Consider the following 13,315-nt stretch of genomic DNA (forward strand, 5'->3'; position numbering starts at 1 on the left):
ATGTTATCTATTTGGTCAGTAATCCTGCAAAGTGTCTATTAAAAAGCAATACTGTATCTTAGAAAATCATTCTTAATTAGATCCCTGCAGTATTTCATATAAATGCTAATATATATCCCATCAAAAGAAAGTTAAACATCTCTTTGAAGATGAAGTTCACACAAACTTCAGTCAGACACAAAGAAAGGATGAACAATTAATCCCACCACATCTCAGTTTCTATAAGCACTGCATACAGGCATGCATCTAAACACACACATTCAGCCACAAATTATACATACATAAACATAAGCACAGCCCTTTGGAGAATTAGTCCTGTACACTTACATACCATATACCTTTCATAATATGAAAACCCATCAGCATGCTTCTAATATTGCTCTTGGGTTTTATTCCGTCAATTGCTCAAATCCCTATTCTAATCACACAGCCAGAAGCCACATGCAAACACTAACCTCTCTGCATTAATGTTCAGAAGCCACTGAAGGCAGCTACACAATAACAGCAGCCAAACATGTCAATTTGCACCCCCACCACCACCACACCTACTCCCGCACCCCCCTGCATCTCTGTCAATGGGTTTAATGTTTGTGCTCCACATCATTTACCAAGGCTATCTTTACCCTTTTCCCTCTCTCTCCCTTAAATTGTTTTAAACCTTCTTCTGTCTTACCTGAAGGGCATCTCCCACGACTGCAATTAGCTGCCAAGATTTCATTGTCGGCTGCAAAGTGCCTCCTGTTTCCTCACCAGGAGAACACAAGAGAAGTAAGGGGAAACAGCAAACGGTACCCACGTGCTGGCAATATAAATGACTACAGACATCTGTCGTGCTTGCTGCGTGTTTGCTCCGTTCTGCTTTTCTGCCTGCCTCAGTGCTTGTATCAGGTCTAGATGCACCTATAGCTCATAACCCCAGGAAAGAATAAAATAAAGAAGCACACAAAGAAAAGATACAAAAGGGCTACTGATGCAAGGCAAAACCAAGGATTTCAAGGTTGGCTTGGCAAGGATAGGATTATGTATGCCCCCACAACCAATATATGTATATTAGATATGCAATACTGTAATACTCCCCATCCTGAGTCTTTTACTAGAGCTGTTGCCAGCACTGTGTTGGTACCACTATCTCTCTCTCCTGCACGTGTCCCTTCCTTGTTCTTTCAAGCATTAAATATGTACCACATGACAGAATAGGGCACCTTGCACAGTCCTCTGAGTCCACACTTGACAACCAATTTTAACTCACGAGCAATGAAATGTCTGAAGGCAGAATGTAAGCACTTCCAATTACTTATGCTACACCTACATCATTCAAAATGTCTATGGGACAGTATTAATGATTTCCAATATGCTATTCTATATATATATTGATACAAGATGAAAAAGCAATTCTTCATCTTTCCTCCTTTTTCCCTGCAGTATCACTGATAGGCTTCATCGCATAGAATCACTCTGATTTATTTGTATAAAAGGGCAATTTTATGCAGGCTTAGCAAAAAACCCAATCCCCTCTCCCCACTCCCACAAAATAAATAAAAATGGCTAAATAAGTAAATAAATATATAGCCAATTTAAGGGACCTTTAAACTGGATGTGTACAGTTTACCTTACCCAATAATATAATAAAATAAATCATCATCATCATTTTGCTGAAATGTTGCATAATCGTAGCTACAAGATGAAATTCTGAATTTGCTCGAAAATTACAAGACTGTGGAGATTTTTTTAAAATACAAGAATATTGGGGGAAATTGACAGCAAATCCTAGACATGTTTAGCTGGAGACACAAACAATTAATGCACTGTTTGAGAGAGAGGGAAGGAAATTTATTTCTTAGCTAGGTTGGGTGTAGAAAGCAATGATTTATTAAGCAAGTATATTTTACATTGTTTCCAGAAAACAAATATTCTTTCTCCAAATAAACACAATTGAATTGATAAAATCCACATATCTAAAGAACCACTTTTTTTAAAGTCATCTAATGACATACTGTAGAATAATAATAATAACGGCACTTTGGCAACCCTATGGTGGAGTATGTCCTGGGCATATTTAGAGGAAGTGGCAAATTATGATCTAGATGATCCTAATGGTCCCTTCTGACCTAAATATCTATGAATCTATGAATTGCGTACAATACATTAGCATAATGCGTAGCTGCACAATTTTTTGAAAAATAATGAAGTACTCGTACAGCAATCTTAACATTTATCACAGTTCCGCACACACATACACAAACCCCCAAAAACGAATGACTGTGTACGTTTTTCTTTTTTGCATATGTAGAATAAACAGAGAATTTGCATCCATCTTTGTCAAACCAGTGAAAAACTAAGTCTGGTTTTCCAATAAAATAGAAAATATATAAAATAATAATAATACTTCAGATTCTGAATTTACAGTTAAAGCTGTTGAGAAAGCTTACTATAAAAGTTACATTCATCCCTTTTCAGGGGGTGTATAAGAGGGAAGAGAGATATTTTACCTATGACATAATTTTTTTTCTCTTTTTATTAAAGCACGCTTTGCAATGTCTTGGTATGTAATTTAAAAATCAGTGCAGCTGCATGGACTAGTGGACTGAATACTGGGCTAAGACAAAAACTCAAATTCTAATCGCAGGTCTGATACTATTTTCTTTGATCAAACTACTCAACTTAAGCTAAGTTTCCGCATCAGTAAAATTGAGATAATAATATTTGTAACATAAGTGCTATGTATTAATGGCAGAATTCATATGTTAACTATATTACTCAAATATCAAAAATGTCTTTGTTAAAAGAACTAGGTATCTCTAAACATAAAAGTTTCCTTACCATAAATACATACTCCTAAACCTGTAGAGACACCATCATATTATTATTTACATCAGCAAAATATTTGGAGTCAGGTTTTTGGTTTGATATTTTTTATTTGTCCATTTGTTCAAGTCATGTTTCTATCTTTAATCTTTTTTGATACTAAGCTCAGAATTACATTAGAGATAACAGCAGCAATACAACAGCCATTTCAGTTTACAAAAATACTATAACCAGAGCAAGGTCATTCAGAATTAAAGCATACACAAAAACTACCATAAACTCTGTTCTGTTGTTTCTAGGCATTGCAGCACATATGATCAGAGGTCCCAGCAATGCTGGCAGATGTTACCTGCTGTGCTCACTGTTATTCTACAGAGACTGCAATTCTTTATTTCCAGTAGGGCACAAATTAGTTAAAACTAACTAATTAACCCATTAGTGACAAAAATAAAAATATTGGTGAGGACAGAGCTTGTGTAGGGGTGATGTGCCCATTCACAAAATTGTCTTGACATATTGGGCTTAAGAACTAATAATAGCATTATCTTAAAAGTGGCACCATAAAATTAAAAATCGGATTTTTTAAAAACCCTATGATGGTTAAAAAATAACATTTAAAATTACTGTAATTGAAAAACATCACAGAAGAGAAATATCTCTGTTTTCAGTCTGGTTACTTTGCACAATTGACACCTCTGTATACGGTAACTGTCACCATTTCCCCTATATTGTCAACCAGCTTTCTCTTCCATTTCTGTTCCTCCCATGCCCATAGCTAGCAAGAAGGCAGACAACAGAAGAAGAAGTAGTAGTAGAAGTAGCAGTAGTAAATCTAAACCATAAAAACTGGCAGAGGTATGTAAGGGCAGACGTAGGCCCTGAAACTACTTGAGTGACTTGTATTCCAATCCTAGGAGTCCCTTCCCTGAACTATATGAGTGTTTGCAATTTAAACAACAATTAACAGAAGATGAACTCTATTTTTTGTTTTTGATTGATTAGATATTTTAGCATATTTAGCCATTCTCTTTGGATGCATGATGCGTTTCTAGAACACCAGCACCTGTACAATGTCCAGGGCATGTACCTCAGGTCCTTGCATTCCATTCAAGTTTTCTGTCAGGTTTCCCAAGGAAAACTTGGTGGTCTGTATGCATGAAAAGCAGGTGGTACTCAAGGTCATAACTGTCCCTTTCAAAAGCCTAGAGAGCAAATTGTGCCCTTGCTTTTATTTGAGTTTTGGGTGGTGTTATGGGGACTTGACCTGCAGTACCAGAGCAGAGGTGCCATGAAATATTTCATTTGACAAGGCAGATGCTTTACGAGATGCTAGGGGGAGCACTATGTGCAGCAGCACTTACATTCCTAATTGAAATGTGTACTGTTCCATCCTCCTGGGCCTAACATCTTGGTCCCAGCAAGCACAAGGGAGAAAGTATCTTGCCAGGCACCCTATGCAGCTGTCCATGCCTTTTAGGCTAAGGAAAAAACGTCCAGTGCTCAAGCCCCATTGATATATAGCATGGCTTTCTCTGAAACAGGTATGCTATCAGGAGGTTGAGGAGAGGGGAAAGTCTTTGTCCCTTCGTAGTACACCTGCAGGAGCAGCCATTATATAGCTCTACACCAGCACTACGATTGGCACAGTTTGGTTATCATAAGCATTGCCTGGTTTTTGAGGTTCAAATTTTGTTTGCATAGATTTTCTTGTTTTCATAGATTTTCTCATGATGTGGTTGAGACGAAGTTTATCAAAATTTAAATAAGCAACAGTATGAAAGGAAAAAAAACACCTGATGCAATCCATCTCACTATCTCACCTCACCAAGATCTGGATAGAGCACTGGACCGGGACTCTGGAGACCTGGGTTCTGTTTCCCGCTCTGGCACTGACCTAATGAGCATATTACTTCCCCTCTATTTGCTTCAGTTTCCCCATATTTGAAATGGAGATAATGATTCTGACCTCCATTGTAAAGTGCTATGAGATCTACTGATGAAAAGTGCTATATACGAGCTTAGTATTATTATATGAACTTGATTCAATTTAAGAGCTAACTGCTTGCATTCTTTCCCCTAGAAATTAGCTCAATTCCTATTACTGGGTTTCCCACCCTGTTAAGAGAAATGCTTTTAAAGATTTTTAAAAAAAAACCAGAACTTACTTTAAAATAAATGTATCATTGCCAAAAGAAGATCTATCTTAAGTATGATTGTCTAGTGCTGCCATTATTATATACATCATTACAGAAAGCTACCATTTCTGGAAATTTTTAGCATGCAATTGCTTTTTAGTGTAAATTACTTGATTAGGTCTCCATCCAACAGAAATCTATTAACAAGCAATGTAATCTTTGAAGGAAAATGTTGATTATCCTCCTTTCCAATGGAAGTTGTGGTAAAGATCTTGAAAGCAGCACTCAAAACATAATGTAATCCTGCATCTGTACAGCTTTGAAAACATTTTCTGTATGAGAAAGTGAAACATATGGTTTAATCTGCAGTGCATTTATGTATCAAACACATGGGGGCTCTGCATAGCTAACAGATTAGTGTCTAAACGATTTCTTTTTACATGTCATCTAATGATTCAGTAGTATTACAGAAGGTGAGCCTAATGAAGCATATTTAGATGGAAAAGTATCCTGAGATTTATGAAAAACATGCTGTGGTTTTATTTCTAAATGGCTTACAGTTGATGTGTGGGGGTCTAGGTTAGATGACTGACACACTAAGAAACACAGCAACAATCATATATCACACTCTTAACAATGCATTCAGAGCTCAAGGAAACCTACATGTGAGGAATCATGATTTTAGACTGCCACTGCAAACAACACTTTAGAGACAACTAATTTATAAGCATTATTTAAACAAGTCTGTTGAAATGAGTATACCATAAAAACATGCCCCATCCTGCTACAGCTAAAAGAACTTAGAGTTCACACACACAGGGCCTGATCCTGCAGACATTTACACGTTAGTAACTTTACACTGGGATTAATCCCATGTGAATACAATTACTTACAAAAATAAGTATTTTGTACGATCAGACCCATAGGAAATACACTGAAAGGCATACTGTATTTTATAGAACAATAATCTTGGACTCTTTTTTACAAAGTCCATGCCTTAGTTCTTGTTACAGATCAATATTAACCTTTTAAAATATTGTTTTGTTCTGCAGATTTCACATACCACAATTTAGAGGGAACAAAAACAAGGCAAAAAAACAAGAAAACAAAAGAGAAAACGCTCTCCCTGAAAAGTCACAGAATTCAAATCAAACTTATATAACCTAAGATGGTTGAGTAGCTGTCCATTATATCTTGATTGCTTTTTAAACTAAAATCAATGCAAAATTAGCTGAACAAAAAATTCCTACCAATTGCAGATTTGCGTTTTTAAGTGGTTGCCTAAGAAGAATAAAATATGTCAAGTATAAGAATTTGCAGTTTTTAGGCATCTGTTTTCTTATACTAAATAACTCACAAGTAACACATATAGCATTTGTAAAGTTTATTACATCCCGTCAAAATGACTGCCCTGCACTGAAAGCAGGGGGGCCATTGTCCAGGCTTGCCAGAGGAAGACAGTAGTGGTGGGGGGGGTGGGGGGGGACGGGGGAGCAAGAAGAGACAAAGTCAGAAACTGCTGCAAAAAAGGTGGTGTTGGTCAGCTTTGTAGCACTGACTCACCCCCTTGGAATGTAAGAGCAGAAGGCTTTAAGGGTGCAAGCTCTGGCACTGGAAACTGCTTTCTGCATGCAGCAGGCAAGGCAGCACCCACCCTCTCTCCCCCGAGTGTGATTATCAGGTGGGTACAGGTGGGTTTGAACCTGCTATGGGCATTGTGCTAGTCACTCCTTTTTAGTGGGGCTGGGAAGGAATTTTTTCCCCTCACTACCATATTGGCTTCAGTGGAGTGGGGTTTTTTCACAGCGAGTGTTAGGGAAGACCTATTATGGTGAGCACAAAAGGTGTGGTAGGCTATATGTCGCAACTTATTTTGTAAGTGTGGGGCAGATGTCCAGTGCAGGTACTCTATAGGGAAGGCATCCAGTGACCAGATAAATGGCCTGGTAAAGGACTTAAAAAGGAGGTGCTAGCTAAAGGAACAGAACGGCGGGTTTGGGGTTCCTGAGATTGGAATGGCAGGGAGCCAACCTCCCCTTTCTTATAGCCCATCTTACCCCTCCTACGAGGGGGGGTGGATGGTAAGGTCCCAGCAATGGATTTGCTGGAGGGACCTGGATGGAAAAAGAGGTTGGCACCCGCCCCCTCCCCCCAGCCCCAGGTAATTACAAAATAAACAGGGTTTACCTGCACTGAACATTTTTATCTGCCAGGCAGTCCCCGACATCTAATAATAAAGTTATGGCCTGATTAAATCCATATTAAGTGTCTCCTGTCCTTCTTTCGGTATAGCTGGAACAACTACTCAACACCACCAGTCATTTACTGTTTTTTAATATAACTTTAAGTGGCTAATCACTCTCCATTGATCAGAGTATTTACATGTGAGTTACACATAAATCATACAGAATTATAGCAGCCCACAGAAAAAGTCACCTTTATTCTGCAAGTCACCTAAAATATGTACTTTTGCATGTTTTAATGAAGCATTCACTATAAAATACAGATAAGCATAACATGTATGCTATTTTTATACCAACTATGTTCCTAACCATTTATCTGCATATCAGCTTTCTCATTGGATATGCTGATCAAAGGTTCTTCTGCAATAAAGGCAGGGCATAGGGAAGAGGAACATTCATATTAGAATTTGACTGCGATGTAACTGAAGTGTTATGGATCTGGTAAATATGGTCCTCCAAACCCTAGTGCAAAAACTTTCATAGATCAATACAAGAGGAATGCTTACAAAAATACGAGCACATCTACTGTGTCCTCCCCTCTTTCTGCCCCAAACTGTGCATGCAAACAGGATAACTGTGAACCTAACTAACTACATGCATGCACTGTGGACTTAATTGTCCAATAAAATAATGTATATAGTGATATAAAATGTAAACAGCGCCTTATGAAAAAAAATATAGATTTGGGCCAGAGTAAGAGTTCAGATATGAAATGTGGTGTGATTTCAAAAAGTCAGGAGATTCTAGATCTCAGAGGCCATGACTACATGACTGCAGATGTTATTGTTTAATATCAGGTACACTGTATTAGTACATCTCCAAATTCAAATAAGTAAGAGTTCTCTATGGAAGTGTTACAGGGACCTTGAATTCCTGCAGCAAAGAATTCCTTGTATGGTTACATCCATATTTGCAACAATGCTGAAGTACTTAAACTATTAATACGAAAATAAGTTACAAAGGCAAATAATATTTTACAAATAATGTTTCAAATGTCTTCACCATTAGCAAGAGTTACTACCCTGGAGAACTGACCAAAATAATATTTTTTGGAAGATTACACTGCACTTCTTTTCAACCTAGACTAAAAATGCTACAAAACTTCATTTATAAACAAATCACAGTTAACTACATTGTTTTAGTGTTAGGCTTCTTTTCATGGTTCTGAACTTAAAATGTTTCCCCACTTTGTAACCATGTGCTTTACACTTCAACCTTGTGCTGCAGCTTTTTGCTGAAACTAACACTTCTACTACTGTGAATGCTATTTAATCTGTATAACATTGCTGAAAATCATTATAACACAATAACATTTTAACTAAAAGGGTGATATAGTACCTGCAAAGTCAAAGAAGAAGGAGCTCGCTGTATCATAAGCAATGGACATGGAGTCAAAGGGCCAATGTCCCCTGTAGGGAGTGTTATTGACCAGACACCAGGAAAACAGGGAATGTGGACAGCTTAAGTTTAATAAAGTTCCACTTGTTCAATTTAGCCTGCATTCAGATTCATAGATTCCAAGGCCAGAAGGGACCATTGTGATCATCTAGACTGACCTTCTGAATAACACAAGCCATTGAATTGCCCCAAAATAATTCCTAGATCAGATCTATTAGAAAACAAAAACATCCCATCTTGATTTAAAAATGGTCAGTGATGGAGAATCCACCACAATCCTCTATAAATTCTTCCAATGGCTAATTACTCTTACTGTTAAAATTTTATACCTTATTTCCAATCTGAATGTGTCTAGCTTCAAATTCATAGAATCACAGTAATGTAGGGCAGGAAGGAATCTCAACAGGTTATCAAGTCCACCCTCCTCACTTAAGTAGGACAAAGTAAACCTAGACCATCCCTAACAGATGTTTGTCCAACCTGTTCTTAAAAACTTCCAGTGGTGGAGATTCCACAACCTCCTTTAGAAGCATAGCCCAAACCTTAACTACCCTTATAGTTAGAAAGTTTTTCCGAATAGCTAATCTAAATCTCCCTTGCTGAAGATTAAACCCATTACTTCTTGTTCTACCTTCAGTGGACATGGAGAACAATTGCTCACAAGCCTCTTTATAATAGCCCTTAAATCATTTGAAGACTGCCGATTTACCAGGTCTTTTCTCAAGACTAAACTTGTCCATTTTTTTAACCTTTTCTCATAGGTCAGGTTTTCTAAACCTTGTATCATTTTTGTTGTTCTCCTTTGGACTCTCTCAACTTCTCCACACATTTCCTAATGTACAGCACCCAGAATTGGACACAATAATCCAGCTCAGGCCAGTGCCTAGCAGAGCAAGACTATTACCTCCTGTGTCTTACATATGACACTCCTGTTAATACACCACAGAATATTAGCCCTTTTTGCAACTGCACAACATTGTTGACTCTCATTTAATTTGTAATCCACTGTAGCCCACAGATCCTCTTCAGCAATACTACCACCTATCCAGTTATATTCCCATTTTGTAGTTGTGCATTTGATTTTTCCTTTCTAAGTTACTATGCACTTCTCTTTATTGAATTTATTCCTGTTGATTTCAGACCAATTCTCGAATTTGTCAGACCCATTCTGAATTCTAATCCTGTCCTTCAAAGTGCTCATAACCCCTCCCAACTTGGTGTCATTCACTTCCAGCCATTAGATCGTGTTATACCTTTCTCCACTAGATTGACAAGCCCAATATCAAATATTTGTTCCCCAGGTAAGTACTTACTGACTGTAATCAAGTCAACACTTAACCACTTTGTTAAGGTAAATAGATGGGGCTTCTTGAATATATCATTATAAGGAATGTTTTCTAATCCTTTAATCATTCTCATGGCTCTTATCTGAACCCTCTTCAATTTATCAATATCCTGTGGACACTAAAACTGGACACAATATTCCAGCAGCTGTGGCACCAGTGCCAAATACAGAGGTAAAATGACCTCTCTATTGCTATTTCAGATCCCCATTAATGATTTTGAAGATTGCCTCAGCCCTTTTGGCAGTAGCATCTCACAGGGAGCTAATGTTCTGCTGATTAACCACCACAACTTCCATTTTTTTTCCACAGTCACCACTTCCCAGGATATAGTCCCACATCTTCTAAGTAAGGCTTCACTCTCTGCAAATGAAACATGGTGGCAGTATCTGAGCTGCAAGGTCTTTGAAGCATAGCAACTGGCAGTGAAAGCCACAGAATTTGGTCTGAAGGCCACCAGAGCCTTTGATTTTGCAGACACAAACCTAGCCCAGTGAAAGCTAGGGATGTAAACAGACCTTGCAATGCAGGAGAATAACAACAGCAAGAAAGTAAAGCTATCATTTTACCTGATTGTGGAACATGAAAGAGAGCTCTGCACCACTCCGAAACTCAGTGGTGGATTGAGAGTTAGTTGGAACCTGTGCTCAGCTTTATAAAAAAAAACATAAAAAAAAACATTGGGGTGCAGGATCTGGCCAGGAGTTAGGATGTGGGAGGAGGCTCAGGGTTGGGGTGGGGGTCTGGGAGGCAGTTAGGGTGCAGGAGCGGGGTGGGGTACGGGTTCTGGCCAGGAGTTAGGATGTGGGAGGAGGCTCAGGGTTGGGGTGGGGGTCTGGGAGGGAGTTAGGGTGCAGGAGCGGTGTGGGGGTTGGGGTGCGGGTTCTGGCCAGGAGTTAGGATGTGGGAGGGGCTCAGGGTTGGGGTGTGGGGTCTTGGAGAGAGTTAGGGTGCAGGAGCAGGCTGGGGATTGGGGTGGGGAGTCTGTCCAGGAGCTAAGGTGAGAGAGGGGGCTCAGGGCTAGGGCAGAGGGTTGGGGTGCACAGCGCTTACCTGGGGCAGCTTCTGTTTGGTGCGAGGGGTACAGGTGGGGATGGGGGGTGCAGGAGCTCCCGTTTGGTGCTCAGGGTGGAAGTGGGGATGGGGGGTGCAGGAGTCAGGGCAGGGTGTGTGTGTGGGGCTGGGTGTGTGTGTGGGGGTGCAGGAGTCAGGGCAGGGGGCTGGGGTGTGTGTGTGTGTGTGTGTGTGTGTGTAGGGGGCAGTGTGTGGGGCTGGGGCAGTCCCAGTCGCTGGGTCACCTTACCTGGTTGACTGGTGGACGCATCCCTGCCCCACCACTGCTCTTGTTTGCTGTCAAAGGGAGCTTTGGCGGCAGCAGCAGGTGAGAGCTGAGACCCCCTGGCCTGCTGCTCCCTTCCCCTGGCCTTTTTCCAGGGGCCACCAGCAGCAGGGCATGCCAGGGACTGCACCTGCACTTCCCAGCATCCAGAGGAGCAGGGCAGGGCAGGTGCGGACGGATGCCCCACCAGGGGAGAGCTCAAGCCTCCCCTACAGTGCGCCACCAGCCGGCCCCTCACCTGCCTGCCTCACCTAGCTGCCAGTGCCAGCCTGCAGCAGGAGCCCTGGCAGCCAGCAGGAATTGGAAATTAGAGGCTGGAAATTGGAAGAAGGTTTCTGTTTTTTTGTTGAAGGATTGCAAATGATTACAGACCTAAAAGTTGCAATTCTTCAACAAAAATACAAAAAAACAGACTCCATTGAGAGACTGCTGAATTGGAATTAATTTGCAAACTGGATACAATTAACTTAGGCTTGAACAAAGACTGGGAGTGGATGGGTCATTACACAAAGTAAAACTATTTCCCCATGTTTATTCCCACCCCCCAACCCCCACTGTTCCTCAGACTTCCCTGTCAACTGCTGGAAATGGCCCACCTTGATTATCACTACAAAATCCTCCCCCCCACCCCGCTCTCCTGCTGGTAATAGCTCACCTTACGTGATCACTCTGGTTACAGTGTGTATGGTAACACCCATTGTTTCATGTTCTCAGTGTATATAAATCTCCCCACTGTATTTTCCACTGAATGCATCCGATGAAGTGAGCTGTAGCTCACGAAAGCTTATGCTCAAATAAATTTGTTAGTCTCTAAGGTGCCACAAGTACTCCTTTTCTTTTTGCGGATACAGACTAACATGGCTGCTACTCTGAAACCTGTTATTATTGGGTGACCCCTGAGAATGCACTCTAACAGAAAATAAAACACCTTAAACAAGTGCCTTTTACAAATCCAAATAGCACAATAATGCCTTTCCTTCATTTACCAGTTTACCAGATCTGCGTATGATTTATTAGAGTGAGTGAAAACTCATCCAGTCCCATTCAGAACAAAGCACTGAATAACTGAGAACAGTGAAGACAGTTGCTTTAAGGTATATGTACAAGGGGGGCATGTACTCTGAAATGTACAATATTAGTTCCTGCAAAGATTAATAGAAGTTATGAAGAGCTGGCAGTATTTATTACTGGTTTATTATTCCGTACATTACTGCACACAGAACTAAAGATGGCGCCAAAGGAAAGATATTCCTTTAAACTAAGCGAACTGATGTACTATTGATCCATACACACACTTTCGTCCCACCCATGCCCCCATTTGAAACTCCATCTCTCAATTCCATACAGTAAAAATATATATTTTTTCCCTGTAGGGGCAGATTTCTTTTTTAAATACTCAATCACCAACACTGCTTTTTTGGGAGAATTCCAACAACTAACAGGTGCCCTTTGTTCCTCCAGATCTGTGATTTCTCCAAAAACTATATTCCTTTCCTCACACTACCCAGCTCTCATGCAGTCCTGACTATTGTCTGAGACCCCTACAGGGCACTAGCCCTTTTTCTTTAACAGCCTAAATTTCCTTTCTTCGGAGAATGCTATCAACAAGTTTTTACATCATTTTATAACTTGTGGCAAGATTCTGCAGTGTTAGCCATAATCTTTACCTTCACACTGGACAGGGTGACCAGATAGCAAGTGTGAAAAATTGGGACGGGGGTGAGGGGGGTAATAGGTGCCTATATAAGATAAAGTACCAACTATGAGGACTGTCCCTTTAAAAAGCGGATATCTGGTCGCCCTAACACTACATCACATTTTTTAAACTGTTTGTATCATGCTTCCTACACAGTGCTCCTAACCATGCCATCTTACTTCAGGAATCTCAGCAAGTCTTTGGTTCACATGCACAGGGCGTAAATGGGCCCTGATCTACCAAAATTTGGAGTTTCTTGAAACACAAATGGCCTCTCTGGATTCCTTGATCCTACTTCCCTAAACCAGCTCCCTGACATACCAGTGTTCTTTGAAGTAGTGGTCTGACACCACCAA

General features: G+C 40.2%; 1 protein-coding gene across 19 annotated transcripts in view; it reads right to left on the minus strand.

Moving 5' to 3' along the window:
- Window positions 1–13,315, minus strand: part of RBFOX1 (RNA binding fox-1 homolog 1) — a 2,420,635-nt gene that overhangs the window by 1,156,599 nt on the left and 1,250,721 nt on the right. The window contains exon 1 of one of the 19 annotated variants that reach the window (XM_084641963.1): window positions 674–733. The exons of 17 other annotated variants lie outside the window; for them this stretch is intronic. In XM_084641963.1, coding sequence (XP_084498089.1) covers window positions 674–718 — 45 coding nt within the window. In that variant the 5' untranslated portion in view covers window positions 719–733. Of the gene's footprint in view, window positions 1–331; window positions 350–673; window positions 734–13,315 lie in introns of those variants that run through there. One more of the 19 variants, XM_084641966.1, reaches the window with a different exon arrangement.

This window comes from Lepidochelys olivacea (genome assembly GCF_965140295.1).
Source record: "Lepidochelys olivacea isolate rLepOli2 genome assembly, chromosome: 10".
NCBI classification, from domain to species: domain Eukaryota; kingdom Metazoa; phylum Chordata; order Testudines; family Cheloniidae; genus Lepidochelys; species Lepidochelys olivacea.